The sequence below is a fragment of the Cicer arietinum genome, chromosome 5 (genome assembly GCF_000331145.2).
Source record: "Cicer arietinum cultivar CDC Frontier isolate Library 1 chromosome 5, Cicar.CDCFrontier_v2.0, whole genome shotgun sequence".
Taxonomy (NCBI): domain Eukaryota; kingdom Viridiplantae; phylum Streptophyta; class Magnoliopsida; order Fabales; family Fabaceae; genus Cicer; species Cicer arietinum.
In genome coordinates, this window is record NC_021164.2 from 78,381,509 (window position 1) to 78,399,405 (window position 17,897).

The 17,897-nt window shown below is 34.0% G+C and overlaps 2 protein-coding genes and 1 non-coding gene across 3 annotated transcripts; all 3 read right to left on the reverse strand.

Annotated features, from left to right (window-relative positions):
* Positions 1-931: 931 nt before the first annotated feature.
* On the reverse strand, positions 932-10,435 carry LOC101495136 (guanine nucleotide-binding protein subunit beta-2). The gene is made up of 6 exons (XM_004500757.2): positions 10,144-10,435; positions 9,933-10,027; positions 8,708-9,132; positions 3,030-3,390; positions 1,888-2,001; positions 932-1,330 (listed from the first exon to the last, which is right to left on the reverse strand). The coding sequence occupies exons 1-6, from the start codon at positions 10,247-10,249 to the stop codon at positions 1,295-1,297; spliced, it is 1,137 nt and encodes a 378-aa protein (XP_004500814.1). The 5' UTR covers positions 10,250-10,435; the 3' UTR covers positions 932-1,294.
* A 1,637-nt stretch (positions 10,436-12,072) lies between these two features.
* TRNAE-UUC (transfer RNA glutamic acid (anticodon UUC)) lies at positions 12,073-12,144 on the reverse strand. The gene has a single exon. It is a non-coding gene; the product is annotated as a tRNA-Glu (tRNA).
* Positions 12,145-13,142: 998 nt separating this feature from the next.
* Positions 13,143-17,655, reverse strand: LOC101494808 (glucan endo-1,3-beta-D-glucosidase). Its single transcript, XM_004500756.4, has 5 exons — positions 17,464-17,655; positions 16,614-17,278; positions 14,172-14,498; positions 13,773-14,016; positions 13,143-13,349 (listed from the first exon to the last, which is right to left on the reverse strand). Exons 1-5 carry the CDS (start codon positions 17,519-17,521, stop codon positions 13,321-13,323), a joined length of 1,323 nt encoding a protein of 440 aa, XP_004500813.1. The 5' UTR covers positions 17,522-17,655; the 3' UTR covers positions 13,143-13,320.
* Positions 17,656-17,897: the final 242 nt, after the last annotated feature.

A 17,897-nucleotide genomic window follows, 5' to 3' on the forward strand; every position in this document is an offset into this window, starting at 1 on the left:
GATTTACTTCCCACAATATATGATGGTGTTGATACGTACATTAGATTATACAGTTGATTTATAATGTTATGGTCATTTGGTTATAGATTCAGTGCATGGTAGTGATCATAATTTTCATCGGTATGGAAATGAATTGGCACTCATGAGTGCTACATTGCAAGAAACTTGAATTTTCATATGAATCACACTCTTCAAGAGAAGAATCAATATGCTTATTTCTGTTGTCAAGATGAGAGCAAGTTTTTCAGAGTATTTGATCATATTTAAAGATTCCGCGATGTGGACTCATGAAAGTTAACTGATTTATGTTTGGATAGTTTTGCTTAAATTTGCTTTTGGTGTCTAATTATCAAAATAGGTTTGAATGTTCATACATATACATATATGCTTCTCTTGATAGATTTTAAATTATATTGTTTTATCTTTGATTATGTCCTTTATGTTAGTCTTTTAAATAAAAGGTAAAAAATAGTGTATATATATATATATTAACATAGTTTTTGTATTTTTTGTATTGTTCTATTTATTATTATTCTTTTGGTGAAAAATGTTATATTTATTATATTAGTTAACAAATCATTTTTTAACTTTATATTAAATTATTAAATATGTTGGGCCTTTATTCTTTAGAATCCGTTATATTTTCTCTACTCTAACCTAGAGAAAGGGTACCGCACAACACTGCAACAGCTAGGAAGGACTAGAAGGTCAAGAAATGAAATCAAGAATTTCTATTTTAGAAATTTTCTATGGTTGTGTTTTAGCTTTTAAGTGTAATTTATAATTTAATAGTGTATTTTTCTTCTCTCGGATTCAACTTTTAGAGTTAGAGTTGGTTTTGGAGGGTCAGCTGAAAAATTTGAACACATTATGCTTGATCTGTTGTTGTTTATGAAAAGGTTTCTAATGCAGAATCAATTTTGGCCTGAAGTGAAAAAGCTAAAGGAGTTGCTTCTATTTGGAATCAATTTGAGGAAGAATCTATTTTACAATGGGGGATAACATCCTCTAAACTGATCCAAATCTCATCCAACCACTCTGAACGAACGATTGGTTCTCCCCAACGTAGAACCAAACACATATTTCAAATAGTTAAATACACATGAACAGATGAGCATGGAGCTAAACAAACACTGCACTAGTTTCATTGCTTAAGATTATAAACTTTGCCTTCCAATTTTTCTCCAAAGTTGACATCACACGCATAGCTACTTATTGTGATGAACCACAACATCGTACAAGGAGAGGTCCTCGCAAAAGAAGTCAAAGTACGAGTCTTTATCCCATGGATGGCTTAAATCACCTTCCTAATCCCTCCAAATGCCCATATCTGCAATATGAAAGTAATTATGTCAAACTAACGCCTAAACTTTTTTCAAGATAGATGGCGCTCATAAAAGACACATCCTTGAATTTAATCAGGGACATCCACATACTTCATCATCCCTGGATACATCAGTTGATACAAATATGCACTTGCTACCAATGCTAGTAAGACAATCCTAGGACAAGTAAGGGGAATGAGGAAAATATGTGATACCAACACCAGAGCAGAACATGATCTTTCTCACCAAAGAATTTACCACTGACTTGAAATAAATCTGAGGATTATGCCCAGAAGTTTCGTGTATGCAAGTTATTTGCGTAATTCCTAATTCTTTTAAAAGGTTTAACCTTGGAGAAAGGAAAGCTTATAAACTAACAAAAAAATATTAATAAAAGCCTAGCTCTTTTTAAATTCAATCCTACAATCATACTAGTGACTTGAAGAAAAAATGAAGAATATCACCAACGTTGATGGTAACTTCCAAAATTGGTACTCCCCACCCCCACCCTCAATATGTCACAGAGTTACAAGTTAAGTATCAGAACAAAATGCATGATTACCTTTAAATTTGTGTCCCAACTTCCTGTACACAGAGCACTTCCATCAGCAGATAAACCCAAACAGCTGATCCTGCCCTCATGAGAGTTTTGAAGAGATCCTAGATTCAAGACCACCTACAATCAAATGATAGAGCAAGTATAGTTAGTCTTACTGACAAAAGTCGCACTAGGCACAACCACAGAAGTACATGAGCAAGTACAAATAAATGGAAAGAGAAAGCAGTGTAAGAAAATATCACTGTCCGACTAGATGTTACAAGAAGGAATTTAATCTTGTTTTTGTTCAGTTATTATTCAAAAAAATATGGCCAATTTGGCAACTGAGGACTTCATATATTCCCAGTCTGCAAAAATCATATTACTAATTGCATGTAGAAGTAATGCAAACAATTATTTAATAGGAACCGAAGATGCTGTTTCTATGTGCCACAGCAGAACTTATTTTCTATATAAACCAGTTCTTGACTATGAGGAAAGATCAAATTACTCCAAGGGTAACTCTGAGCAGTGTTGGTCCAATCAATAACTCTCATAAATATTAAATTTCACTGATCCAGCATCATATTATATAAATTCAAAATTTGTAGCTATGTAAGCTTATAGTAAACATTTAATTTTAAAAAACTTATTATATGTCCAATTCAAGTTATTTGATGAAGTATCAAATGGTTTTAAAATTTTATGAAAATTAGTAGAGTTGGTCTAATCAATAAGAAATTCTAATTTGACGGTTGGGTCGATGAAATTCAAAATTTGTGGTGAGTTATTAAATGGAATAACTCTGCTCATAATAACTCTTGGAGTAACTTGATCTCTCCTATATATATGGATTCACACTGAATAAACAATTGTAAAGAAGCACATGTTCCATTAAAAAGCTAAGACTGCTTTAACTATGGTAGGAGGCAATAAGGAGAAATGAAACACCCTTGTGTTATTTTAGGTTACACTAAAGCACCACTCACCTTTCACGATAAATAAGTAGCAATAAAACATCCTGTTGTTGTTTGAGGTTACATAAAGAACCAATTACCTTTGCCAATAAACATTAGTAATCGCCAGTTCACTGTGGTACAAGGCTATGAGCAGAAATAAAACACCCTACTGTTATTTTACATTATTACACTAAAGCAATCAATTACCTTAGCCAATAAAGTATCCCAAACATAGCAGTCACCATTTGTATATCCAGCAAAAAGAAGTCTTCCAGATATGGAGAATGCAATGGAGGTCACAACATGTGCCATCTCAGTGTCCCTGCGTGGCTGATAATATACTTGAAGTTGGTGCCCAGTCCTAATGTCAAACAATCTGCAAGTTCCATCATCTGAGCCAGTTCCAAATCGATTTCCATCGGGAAAGAATTTGACAGAATTAACATCACCCTCATGCCCATGAAATGTCCGCACTGCTCGACTTGCCACACGAGTGTCCCACAATCTGGCAGTCGAATCGCAAGAACCAGATACAAACATTTTGGAGTTGGTTCCATTAATGGAAATGCTGAGAACAGGCAAAGAAAAAAAGAATTCTTAGCCAACATTGCATACTAAAAAAATTATGCTCAACTGATTTTCATCTCAAGCTACGGAACTCACTACTATTAAAGCAACTTAAACAGCGTGTCATCCGACAAATTACACTCTATACATATTGTTGGAATATTATATTGGTATGTAAATAAAATAGATAGTCTGTAAGTATTCTTGACTGTAAGTATTCCTGACTGTAAGTATTCCTACCATTATGTTTGTTTAACACTAATAGTCTATATAAAAAATTTCCGTTGTGTAGTTGAAACGCACGGGTTATTCAATATATCTCTCAATATTTTCTCTCCATTTAACATGGTATCCAGAGCCTATTGAGAGACGACCCTAATCTTCAACTACCCGGTAGACCCACTGTCTCCGGTTATAATTTTTTTTTCTTTTTTTTTCGGCAAATCGTGTCCTCAACTCTGGTTTCCCCTCTCTCTATATGTGCTACGCTGTTTTCTCATTTGTTTTCCAGCCACCACGCACTGCCGTCACTGCCTCCGTTCTCTCCGACGACCTTTTTTTCAACGAACGACCACTCCAGCAGCGTCATACACCCTAGATCGGCCCATCCCTCAACGTGCGCCGTCAACAAACATCTCCCTGCGCGTCAGATCCACGCGCCACCCACTGCCACCGCGCGTGACGGCGCATCCGACAACCATTCACGACGCAATTTCTTCCGTTGCACTCGCCTCAGCCTTCTGATTCCATATCAGCCCTGAGTTTTCAGTTTCGAGTCACGGATCTACGCATTTCAGTTCAAACAGCCCATGTTTCTCCGGTTCGGACACGCTTTATGCCACTCTTTACTAACCATGACGTCTCTGTCGAAAACAAAGAGCATCTTCACCAACTACATCACCTCTCCTCTATCTGTCGAAAAATTGAATGAATCAAATTATGACAGTTGGGCAGCCGACATCAAACTTTGGATGCTTGGTCAATGTTACGAGCAACATCTCACTAAAAACTCTGAAAAGGTAGTTGCGATTGAAACATCAAACTGGAAACAGATTGATGCTCAATTGTGCAGTGTCATTAAGTCTACACTTCATCCAGACGTTAAACCGATTTTCCGTCCACATCTCACATGTGAATCGGTTTGGAGTCAGGCAAAGGCACTCTACATTAATGACACACAACGTCTCTATGGAGCTTGTCACCGCTTGCTAAATATCATTACTCCGAAGACGATAAATGGCTTTATTTCTTCATATCTTGGCACCGTTCATAGTGCACTTCATGATTTTAATGAGCTTCTCCCTCCTGCTGCAAGTAATCCAGTTGAACAAAAGAAGGAGTTGGATCAACGCAGCACCTTCTTCGTGTTTCTTGCACTCTATGACCTGTCCTAGGAGTACTCTGCAACTCGTGATCAAATTTTGTGGTCAGTTACTGTTTCGGATATGTCCACTACCTCAACTATCCTCCTTCGAGTACCAGCGAAACATCCAGCTGAACCCTTTAGTACTTCAGCTTCGGGTGACACTGTAAGCGTCGTCCCAAATGTAAGCATTGTAATCGGCTTGGACACTATTGATCGGTGTTGGAAGTTGCATGGTAAGCCTTCGACTACGATAAATGCAACTCAGCTTGACCCTTCTGCCACTGTTCAGACTACACCATCTCCACAGGACTCCCCGACAAATTATGAAGATTTCCTCCAATGGGTTCAGAGTCATCCAAACTTTGGTCCTACTACGTCGCTTACACACACTGGTAACTCATATGTTTACCTCTCTCACTCATCTTCTCTCGGCCCTTGGGTTCTAGATTCTGGTGCATTTGATCATGTAACTAGTAATAAAGGTCTTTTTTCTTCTCTCTCTACATCTAATTTTTTATCCACTATAACTTCTATCAATGGCTCTCAAACTCGGTCTCAAGGGGTTGGCATTGTCCAAATTCTCCCTTCCATTTCAATTGCATATGTTCTCTATGTACCTGGATGTCCTTTTAATTTACTTTCAGTTAATCGATTGACTCGGTCCTTTAATTGTATTATTAATTTCACTAATAATAATGTTACCCTGCAGGACCGGAGTTCGGGACGGACGATTGGCGTCGGATGTGAGTCTCAAGACCTCTATTGCCTTTCTCTATCGTCCACGACTTGCTCTGCCATAGATTCCCCTCATACTATCCATGCTCAGCTAGGACACCCAGACCTTACCAAACTTCAAAAACTAGTGTCTAATTTGTCTAAATTGTCAACTTTACATTGTGAGTCGTGTCAGTTAAGGAAACACACTTGTAATCATTTTCATGATCGAGTCAGTAAAAGAGTTTCATTTTCCTTTGTTTTAGTTCATTCTGATATTTGAGGTCCTTCTCGTACTGTGTCTACTTTAGAGTTTAAGTATTTTGTTACTTTTATTGATGATTACTTTCGTTGTACGTGGTTATTTTTAATGAAAAATAGATCTGAACTGTTTTCCATTTTTGAGCAATCTTATCAAGAAATTAAAAACCAATTTGGTGTTTCTATTCGTACTTTAAGAAGTGATAATGCTCGGGAATATTTGTCCCATCAATTTCAAAATTTTATGACTTCCAATGGTATTTTTCACCGAACATCCTATCCTCATACACCCCAACAGAATGGAGTAGCCGAACGCAAAAATCGGTATCTCATTGAAACCACCCAAACCTTACTTCTCCATGGTAATGTTCCATTCCGTTTTTGGGGGGATGCAGTCTTAACGGCATGTTACCTTATCAATCGTATGTTGTCTTTTGTCCTTGATGGCAATATCCCTCATACGATCCTCTTTCCCCATACCCCTCTTCACCCACTACGTCATCGTGTCTTTGGATCCACGTGTTTTTTTCACAATTTATCTCCTGGTCTATACTAACTGTCAGCTCGATCGCTCAAGTGACTTTCTCAGATATCATCGATCCCAAAAGGGCTATCGTTGTTATTCTCCTACACTCCACCAATACGTTACATCAACTGATGTTACCTTTTTCAAGTTTGTACCATATTTTGAACCGACCCATATAGCTACTGATCTCCATCAGAACATTAAAGTTGAACCTCCTCAGGTAGTTATCCCTATTCCGCCCACTCTTCTTCCTATTGAACTTGTCGAGTCTGTCCCCCCAACCTCCACGACCACTACAAACATATGATCATCGTTGCCCGCCCCCCGTTGTACATGTTCCTGTTCCCATTACAGACTATCCTCCAACGCCACCACCGGATCCGGCCCTACCACCTGAGCATGACCTTCCTATTGCTCTTCGTAAGGATATTCGCACAACATGTAATCCATCTCCTCATTATATTGATTTGTGTTATCATCGTCTTTCTCCCTTTCATTACACTTGCCTGTCTTCTTTGTCTTTTATTTCTACTCCTAAATCTCCAGGTGAAGCATTATGTCACCTTGAGTGGAGGCAAGCAATGCAGTGGTACTTGGGAATTGGTCCCTTTACCTCATGTGAAGTCTTTAGTAGGTTGTATTTGGCTCTATACAGTAATGGTTGGTCCTGATGGTAAGATTGATCGATTTAAGGCTCGCTTGGTGGCCAAGGGATATACTCAAATTTTTGAGTTGGATTACAGCGATACAATCTCACCTGTTGTCAAAATGGCATGTGTCATATTGTTTTTCTCCATTGCAGCAATTCGACATTGGTCACTCCATCAACTTGACATTAAAAATGCCTTTTTGCATGGTGATCTTGAAGAAGAAGTTTTTATGGAGCAACCCCCATAGTTTGTTGCTCAGGGGGTTGTCGGCTACACAAGTCACTTTATGGTCTTAAACATCTCCTAGAGCTTGGTTTGGCAGATTCAACTCAGTAGTACGAGAGTTTGAGATGATTCATAGTGAAGTCAATCACTTTGTATTATCGTCACTCAGTCCAAGGGTGCATCTATCTTATTGTTTATGTGGATGACATTGTTATAACTAATAGTGACCAGCAAGGAATATTTCAGTTGAAATAACATCTTTCAAATCAGTTTCAAACTAAAGACCTCAGGAAACTCCGTTGTTTTTTGGGTATTGAGGTAGCACAACCTAAGATTGGCCGTGTAATTTCACAAAGAAAATATGATATGGATATTCTTGAAGAAACGGGTCTATTAAATGCCAAGCTAGTTGATACTCCTATGGATCCAAATATCAAGCTCCTACCTAATCAGGGGGAGCCTCTATCAGATTCAGGAAGATATAGGAGATTGGTTGGAAAATTAAACTATCTCACAGTCACTTGTCCTGACATTTCCTTCGTTGTTAGTGTGGTAAGCCAATTCTTAAATTCTCCTGCCAAGAACATATGGATGTTGTAATCCGGATTCTTAAATACATCAAAAGTGCACCTAAGAAAGGTCTCATTATATAGATAGAGGACATACTCAGATAGTTGGTTACTCAGATGTCGATTGGGCATGCTCACCCATTGATGGACGATCCACTTCTAGATATACTTGTCGAAGGAAATTTAAGATCCTGGAAGAGCAAGAAACAAAATGTTGTTGTAAGATCCAACGCTGAGGCAGAATACAGGGCCATGGCACTAGTAACATGTGAACTCGTCTGGTTGACACAGTTAATGAAAGAACTTCAATTTGAAGAGGTCCCCCCAATGACACTAATATTTGATAATCAAGTTGCATTGCACATTGCTTCAAATCCTGTTTTTCATGAGAGGACCAAGCATATTGAGATAGACAGCCATTTTGTTAGATAAAAGATCGAATCTGGCGACATCATCACTAGCTTTGTCAATTCTAATGATCAGTTGGCAGATGTTTTTACAAAGTCATTGTGAGGTCCTAGAATTAGTTATATATGTACCAAGCTGGGTGCATTTGATTTATATGCTCCAGCTTGAGAGGAAGTGTTAGAATATTATATTGGTATGTAAATAAAATAGATAATCTTTAAGTATTCTTGACTGTAAGTATTCCTACCATTATGTTTGTTTAACACTCATAGTCTATATAAAAAATTTCCGTTGTGTAGTTGAAACACACGAGTTATTCAACATATCTCTCAATATTTTCTCTCCATTTAACACATATTTTGGCAATAGGGAGCAAGATACGGGTATTCTATATTTTAGGAAGATGGTATGAATTTAACATGTAGCCAATGTGTTTACTACCAGTGAAATTTCATTATTTTATCAATGTGTGTGAAGATTGTTGGAAACAGCTTGATTGACACTTATGCAGCCTCAAATTGCTATTCAGTTGCAAGTAACTGTTAAAGAAATGAGAAACAAGATCTAGCTCAAATTAATTCAGTAATCTCCAAACATACCTAAGTACATCTGCAGTATGTCCTGACTGAAATTCACCTCCAAAAACAGATGTTCTAAGGCCAGTAGTAATATCCCATAAAACACATGTCTGATCACCAGAACCAGTAATTAAGTGAGTGTCTTCACCGGGAACATACTGACAAGATGAAACATAACCTTTATGCCCACTAAGCATCCGTGAAACATTTAGATTCCCATCCCTATCAGTGGGGGAATTAAGATTAAAAATAGAGCAAACACTGTCAAGGCCCCCGCATGCAACAGATTGACCAGTCGGCGAGAAAGCACATGTCATGACCCATGCACAAGGAAGCTTTATAGCATGAGTTTTCTGGCTTGTTAGAGCATTCCACACTATTAATCTTCCATCTTGGGATGCACTAACGATTCGATTCTTTTCTGAAGTCCAATCCAATGAGTACACCTGCAAAATTTAAATAAATGCAGAGTTAATGAACTGTCAGTGTTGTTATGCAGGTTATAAAAACGTGACCACATTATGCACGCTCATAACCAATAATCAGAAGCTATCCTTGCTATCTATCAAAATAAGTTATCAAGAAATAAGTCCAGAAGCTGACAATTACAATTTTTTAACATTTTGATTATTTTACCATTTTTAGCCTGTTATAGGCTTTTCTAACAGTTTTCCAACAAGGCACACATGTGTAGTTCACACTTAAAAGGCGCCAAAGTCACGCATAACTGGCATGGAGTGCTTACCACTTCTAGCACCTGGCCTTGTCGCTATACGCGTTCCTTTACTTTTGCCACAATTAACTACTTTGCTTTCCATTGAAACTTATCCACAAAGCACATGGTAACGTAAACATACAATACAAAATTTATTGAGTGGCATTAAAGACTGAGATATAACAATATCAACATCTAAATCCAATAAAGCAATTCCTTTTAGCAACAAAGATCTAATTATAATAACAAAACAGCAATGCTTCACCCTTAAATTATTTACAACAATCTTCAAGAGGCATGTTTCCTTAATCAATCACTCACCCGTCAGTTTCATTCATTTCCAATTTGTAATATTTAGCACAACTCTTTAACATAAGCAGCTAAATGTAAAGTTTCGATTTCAATCAATTGAACACGAATGATTGATACTGGTTAGGAAATTGCAATAATCCTACCAATTGTAAAATGCAGCAAATTATATATAATTATAGAAAAAAATGAAATAAAATAGTGGAAATTGAATTGAATAACCTTTCCAGTATGACCTTGGAGCGTTCTACAGCAGAGAATATCGGTGGGTCCAAAAGTAACAGGAGTTCTACCTTGAGACTTCGCATAGCCAGAAACTACATAGAAAATTAATTGAAAAATTCAAGGGTTCGTTAAGTAACATAGATCTAAATTCTGAAGAGTAATGTATGAATTAGGAAATAAATTGAATAAAGAAAATTGAAGAACTCACTATCAGTATCAAGCAAAGAAAGGCGTCTCTGCTTCAAACGTTCCCTGAGATTGTTAACGGTCTCCGTCGCTGCTATGTGACGTTCCTTCAGCTCCGTAACGGACATTTTTGTTAGGTCTTTTTATCTTTGATTCTGATTCTGAATCGAATTCTACGAAGGAGTGAAGAAAAAAGGAAGAACTAATAATAATAATAATGAGAATTTACATCTACATCTTCCATAATATTAGTATCATTATTAGAAATTAGAAATTAGAAATAGAAATGAATTGCGGTGTGAAGAGAAGAAGAAGAAGTAATGTAATGTTAGGAGTATTATTTACTGACGCCGCCGGGCCCACTTTCTCCATCTGTCACTCATATTGTTTTATCTGGACCCACTGGACTGCTGCTATTTGCAGGTTTCAAATCGATTTGGAATTAGAATCACTCTTTTCATATTAATTTAGGGTACTCAAACATCTAATATGTCATGCTCACTTAATGTTAATAATATTGATCATAATTAAACTAATTGTAACAAAATTTCATTACAATTATCATAAACTTTGTTTTTAAATTTTTCGAAATAGTTAAATCATTTCAATTTGTTCTTAATTTGCTTCATATCAATTAAATGAATCTCTCTATCAAATTCAAATATTAGATATATTGAAGTGTATTGTTCAAATGTTGTGACATATTTATCTAAGTCATCTCTCATATATGCAACTGACCAATTTAATGATAAAATTTAACATCATAAAAAATCTAAAAATTTCATCAAAAACTCATACTTCGTGAACTTTGATGTTTTTAAACTTTGGACACACATAAAAAAATTATAAATTTAAGTAAATTTAATCTTTTTACTTTTCACATTAAATAAAAATAAAATTAATTTAATGTATAATTTTAATTTTTTAAAGATATAAAAAAGAAAACATCATTAAGTGTGTATTAATTTTCTAAAAAAACCAAAGTACTGAGACAAAATAATATATTCAGACTAAAAATCAGAGACAAAGGAGAGTAACTTCAAATAAGAAACATTTCTTCTGATAAAAATATGATTGAAAAAAAAAAAACTCATAACATCATCAAAATACTTGTTGTCCATTTTCTTTATCATCAATAAACTCCAACAAATAAAAAACTCAAATTTTTATTATCTTTCATAAGAAAATCAAGTTGTCACGTTAACTTGAATTCCAAAGTATTCTGGTCAAAAAACAAATTCAATACTTTAACATTTTTCTCCGGCGAAATTAATATGGTGTCCAAAATATATTATTAATTAAATTCAAAAATCAAATCAATTAAATAGTTCATGAATTGAATCATATATTTAAAATAAATTAATTAATTAAATTCAATTCAAAAATTAATTTAGTTATTTTAAGTATTTTAACCTTAATTAAAATTGTTTAAATTTTGTTTTTTTCAAAAAAAAAAAAAGAAATCTATAAAATATCAACAACAAAAATTAATCAATTTTTATGAAAAAAAGCAAAAAATAATTTTTTTAGAAACATTTTTGAAACTTTTTCTCGAAATATTTTTAGTCAAAAGAACTTCAATTTTTTTCTATCGAATAATTAGTTAGAAACTAAAAATATGACTAAAATATTAAACTGATTTAGAATCGAAATGGTTATAAAAGTGATTAAGAATTAAACTAAATCATTTCATTTCTTCAAGAGAATTAGAGAAGAGTGCGGTAAACAATTAATAAAAATTCCAAAAAATCTCAAGGATATAATCAAATTATTTAATGAGTTATTTTCAATTAAACAGTTTTACTAAATTCACTTTATAAAACAAACAATCATTTAAAATATCAAAACAAGAAAAATCTATATCAAATACTTCTACTAGATTTTGTTGCATCATTAAAATAATTTTGAATCCAATTGGAATACCTCCATCAAAATTATATCAAAAGGAGAATTCCGTTGCCGGGAATCGAACCCGGGTCTCCTGGGTGAAAGCCAGATATCCTAACCGCTGGACGACAACGGAACTTGTGATAGTGATTTCCAAAAGGCATACAAGTACAAATATACCACAAAAAGTAAAAATATACAACTTGTGATCATCATCGATTCATCAATTTTCCTTGTCCCAAAAAGTAAGAATATACCACAAATTCAATAAGGAATGTGCCATTATGTTTTGCTATTTATTTAATGTTTAAAACCTTACCTTAAAGAACCACATGGTGATTCTAAGCTTTTAATTTTAATGTTAATTTTAAAAATTAAATATATTTTAGATAAATTAATAAATTTCAACATGAATTTCGATCTACTTAATTTAAAAGAGTATAAGACTTATTAAATTAGATATATGCGTCTCATTTTTAAATATTTCGTTTTATCTCAAATAGTAAAGGTCGTAAAATATATCTAACATACTCCAACATATTACATTGACTTTAACACAACCATGGGACGATTATTCCTATCAAAATCATCCATTCTTATCAAAAATCCTCCACCACTTTCTTATAAAAGGAATTTGGTTAGGAAAGTTAGGTAGCTTAACTAAAACTACTTCAATTCACTCTCATTCAAATGGTGTTTGAATTTATGACGATTATGAGAAATGTAGAAGATTTTTATATTCATAATCATAATTTAATATTAGACTAAAGATCCAATTAAGTCTCTTACAATTTCAATTACTCCACTAGTATCACAGACAATTTTAATTAATTGGCTAATTTATTCCTCATATAATTAATTCAGATATTAAGTTTTATCAAGAACTAAATTGAGTTGCATTAAAATTGCGAATAATTGGATCTTTAATCTAGAGATTAAGTTTATCTATAAATATAGTTCACAATCTTAAAGGGTATCTAAGTATAGTCCCACATTTTTTTAGTCGTTACGTACTTGTATTGCACATATTATTGATATGGAAATGAAGTGATTTTATTCCAGTCAAAAAAGGAGGGGGGGAAAATAGAAAGGTAAGGTACACCAAAATTGGCCGCCTTTACAACTAAAGCCAAATTAAATTAAAAGGCTTTATAAATCTACCAAAAAATGATAGTAATTAAAATGGTACTGTATAAATAAAAGAGGGCCATGGATAAACCCTTATTCGTTAATTAAAATTGAAATAAATATACTTGTTTTGACAAAGTTTATTCACTGAGGCCAAGCTAAAACATCTGTCTTTTCAGATACTTCATCCAGTGTAAATGCAAGCATTGTAACCTAAGAGGAAGATGAGGAAGAAAATCCAGTTAGACAACATACTGAAACAGAACACATGTATGAACTATAATGGAATTCTATTCTCATTGGAATTCGGTCCTGATAATCTAGAATTCTATCAATAGATAAATAAAGTTTGATAAAAAAATATTTATAATCAAGATTCAAATTCGAATGTTCTCAAATGATTAATCATTCACCAAAGATTATTGACCATTGGAGTTCAATCATTTGCTTCTAAGAAAATTTTGCACATTTTACTATTCCCATAATAGCATATTAATTAAGGTTCTAATTTCCAGTTTTTAATTATGAATCATGCCTAAGTGACAGATTATTCATGATGTATATTTTATTGATCAGCATTTGGTTCTACAAACAAGCATAATTGAAACAAAGACTTGATCATGAGAGAATATTTACTTGGATTTTGGGAAGTGAGTGTTGCTGTTTGAGAGAAATCGCAGTTCCATTGATTTCTGCCAAATGTTTGGTAGTAGAGATTCATTACAAAGGCAGCATGGGATGCTACCGTGTTGGGTTCAAAACATGCACCTCCTGGTTTTATTGGCCCACAATCTATGCCTTGCCCACATGCATAGTCAATGTTGGACTGCAACTGAGTATCACTGACTCCTGCTTTAGGAATACACCATCCAGCTGGTGTCTGTCACCACACAAATAAATACATATAAGCTACTTTAGATGTTAATAGAGTCTCCCAATTGCTTACATATAATTTCTTCATAGTTCAAATTTTGTTTCTTTCATTACAAAGTTTATGTTTTTTTATTCTTTAATAAAGAATAGGAATTTCCTGACCTGGTGGGTAGACTTGGCCAAGCCAACATCATATGACATGGAAAGATCAGGTTTGAAGAGGCCGAAGGCGCGTTCAGATCCTGGGCCAGATTTGAGGTCCTCATCATAGAGTGCAAAAATGTATGTGTCCACAGACTTCCCAGGTATCAAAGGTGTTCCAACCAATGATCTAAGATGAGTAATCAAGTTTCCATTATAGGCACTTGCATTTTCAACACTTGGTCCTACTTCATTGCTGTCCCCTCTAGAAGGCCATCCTGTTTCAGCAACCACAATCTCTATGTCCTCATACCTCTTAGCACTCAGAGCAGAATGCACGGCATCAACCTAAAATACCACAAAGAAATAAGTCTCACTTTATAATAAAAAGACATTTATAACTTCAATCTTTTTTTCTTCTTATACTAACTTTTAAATGATTGCCAAATACACAAATTGTAAAATATTATTGTATTTTGCGTTGATAATAGTTAAAAATATGTCAACAGTTTAAATGAATAGTTTGATCAAATGACTTTTTTTTTCTTTTAATTATTACATTTATTAATATATGTGCAAAAATCTTAAACGTCCCTTATTGTGAGACGGAATGAATACTAATTAGTATCGTACTTTTATAATTTATATCCCTACCTATAAAATTTGAATATTTCATTACTACTCTAAGTCAACCAAGCCAACCCATGACACTTCACTTCCTAATTTTCTTACTATAATCATTAAGTCAATTATATATCTCTTGATATATGGTTCATTAATATTTCAATTTCTACTAAATGTATATTACGTATTTTTTTCATAAATAAAATAGTATAATTATCACTAAAAACTCGTACAATGGTAAGATCATGAGTTTAAACATTCATTATATAACATTTTTATTTGGTTTGAGAAATGGAGATAAATAATCCCTATCCAAAAACAGAAGAGCAAGTGGACAAAAACTAGAATGTTAATTAGGAGAGTAAATAAAAATTCCGACGGTCCCTGACAATGGAAACTCTTAATTCCATGAGATATACAAAAAGGTAAGGGTCTACCGACCAGTAACCATACTCGGTAATACTATTACTATGGGTCCATTTTCTTTACTATGTCCAAACAATTATTGAGACTTTGGACGGACTTGTTTTGTGACCACATTATGGGTGCCAGCCTGTTTCCAATAAAAGTCATGAGTTATAATCTAATTAATCTATGGACTCATTATTTCACGGTGGAAAACCAAACAATGGAAACAAAGGGCAGCAGCACCATTCTCAATAACAGATGGATAAGAATAACTTCATAATACTATCTTATTCGTGAATAATTATTAACTCCTCACGACTACTAATCAAGTCTTTGTTTGCTTTTAAGACCAATTAACTTGTCAACAGTCCTCCTATTCTAATTATGCAAAAATGGTAAGAATTATTAAATTTAATGAGATAATATTTTCTCTCTAAATCTAGTGGTTATTACAACGGCACCACCGTAAACCAAATGTAGACGTTCCAGCAAGTGCCCGAGCAACATTTATCGGTGAATTTCATATTCAATAGACAATATAAAAATTGTCATTTATTATTGTTTACTTTGAACAATGACACTAAAAAATAGTAAATTTATTAGAGAAAATTTTATAAAAAATAACTAATGCATCTTATAATTTTAAAATCTACATGCACAGTACATTCTTTTTTCTTTCAAATAGTATTCATTTTTAAGCACATGTAAAAGTTAAGAAAAGTAAAAGTAAAATGCAGTATATAATAAGTAATACCCATTTTAAATGATTTAGAATGAGAAAAACAAGAGTAGTCATCATTATTTATATAATAATAAATATAATAACAAGAAAATTGAGCAAAAATAAAGATCCAACGTCACAAAAGTGTGTTGTTGTTGTAAAGTAAGATGAATAGAAATAGGGTACAAGGGCGAAAAAAAATAAGTAAAATTAGGTTGTAATTATAGTATAATTTAAAAAATATTCAATTATATATACACACACGTTCAACAAGAGCATGAATTTTATTCAAGATCTATAATAAATAAATAAAATCTAGATCCTTTCAAATATTAATTTTTTCACTTACAAAATATATCATCCTCATTAATTTTAACTTAAAAACAATTTTTATTTAAACTTTTCTTATTCAATAAAACTTTAAATTACTAAAATATCATAATATTATAACCCATTTCTAAGAGAAGAAATGGGAATATTAAAACAAAAAAAATAAGTCATCGTTATAACAAAAATAAAAACAAACGAAAAGGAATATTAATCTTTTTTGGCAACACGTGCATGTAATAAGGAATGTGGAAAAGGAAAACAGATAAAGATTGTCTCTTCGATACTCACACGTAAGCGTTTCGTTTTAGAATAATTAATTAATTAAAGAAAGAAAAAAGACTAAACTTGTTGAAACAGGAAATAAAAAAATAGAGAGATACCTGAGCGTCGAACATGTTGGTGTAAAGCTTTCCGTTACCCGAGTCAACCCGACCCGAATTTGGCTGAAATAGACAGAACGCTAGCGTTTCGGGTCTCGGGTCAGTCTGGTAAGCAAAATAAGGATACGGATTTATCATAAACGGCGATTTATTATCCCTCAGAAACGCCAATAACTGATTCATGGTTTGTTGTAACGCCGGGTTGAACGATCCGGAAGAAGGTGGATCCGACTGAATCAACACGGCCATTGAATGCACGGTGGATACTTTCACCCTTCCGCCGAGTGAAGCTGAACTCAGGGCACTTTGGACATTTCGAATTGCAGGCACGAGCTGCGACACTAGACCTTGATCGCCGGAGGTTAAAACCTCGTTCCCGACGGTGATTAAAGTGATGTTACTGGCTGGATAATAAGGTAAAACATTCGAGTTAATCCACTGAGTTGCCGCGTTTGGATCGGATGCTAGACTTGGAATGTCGCCGTTTGCGGCTCCGATAACGATTCCCATGCCGGAATTAGCGAACGCTTTAAGGGTAGTAGGATCGGCGCCGTAAATACGGACTTTTCCGATTGTGGTTGACTGGAGGAGTTTGACAGTGGCATCTGGCGGCGGAAGATTGTCGGCGATCTGACCGTAGTTAACGCCGACGAAGGATTGCGATTCTGCAAGAATGCAAGAAGTTAATTAAGAAACCGAAAAGAATGTTAAAACAGTAATTAATTTTCGCCCTTTCCCGAGAAAGTTTGGTTCAGAGAAAGTAATAGTACTTTGTTTAAAAGTTTCAAGGCCCACACCGAGAAGAATAAGAGAAATGTTAATAAAAAGAAAGAAGGAAGGAACTAATTACCCGCAAAGAAAAGAAGAATGGCGAATAGAGAAAGGAAAAGAAGAATTGAAGAAGACATGGCTTGGTTTGGTAAACAGTCACCAACTAAATCTAATCCAGTTTCTTGTTTTTTTTTTTTTTTAGTGTGGAGTGTGGTAATTGTAACGTTGAAGAGAACAAGTAGATGGTGGTGTTTCTTATAAAGCCAGCTTCAAAGTGAAAATAAAAGTGTGCTGATGTAGTGGAAGACAAAGTGTACAATTGTAAATTGGAAGAGTAAATAACGGTAAAAACTAGAAAAGCGTGCTTATCTCACTATTACTCCGTGTATAAAGAGCAATACAAATAGAAAAATTTATCCACACACTCAAACACCAAATAAAAACAGATTAAAAAAATAGAGAGAATTATATGATAAGTTGATAATGTGATAAAAAATAATAAACAAAAATACT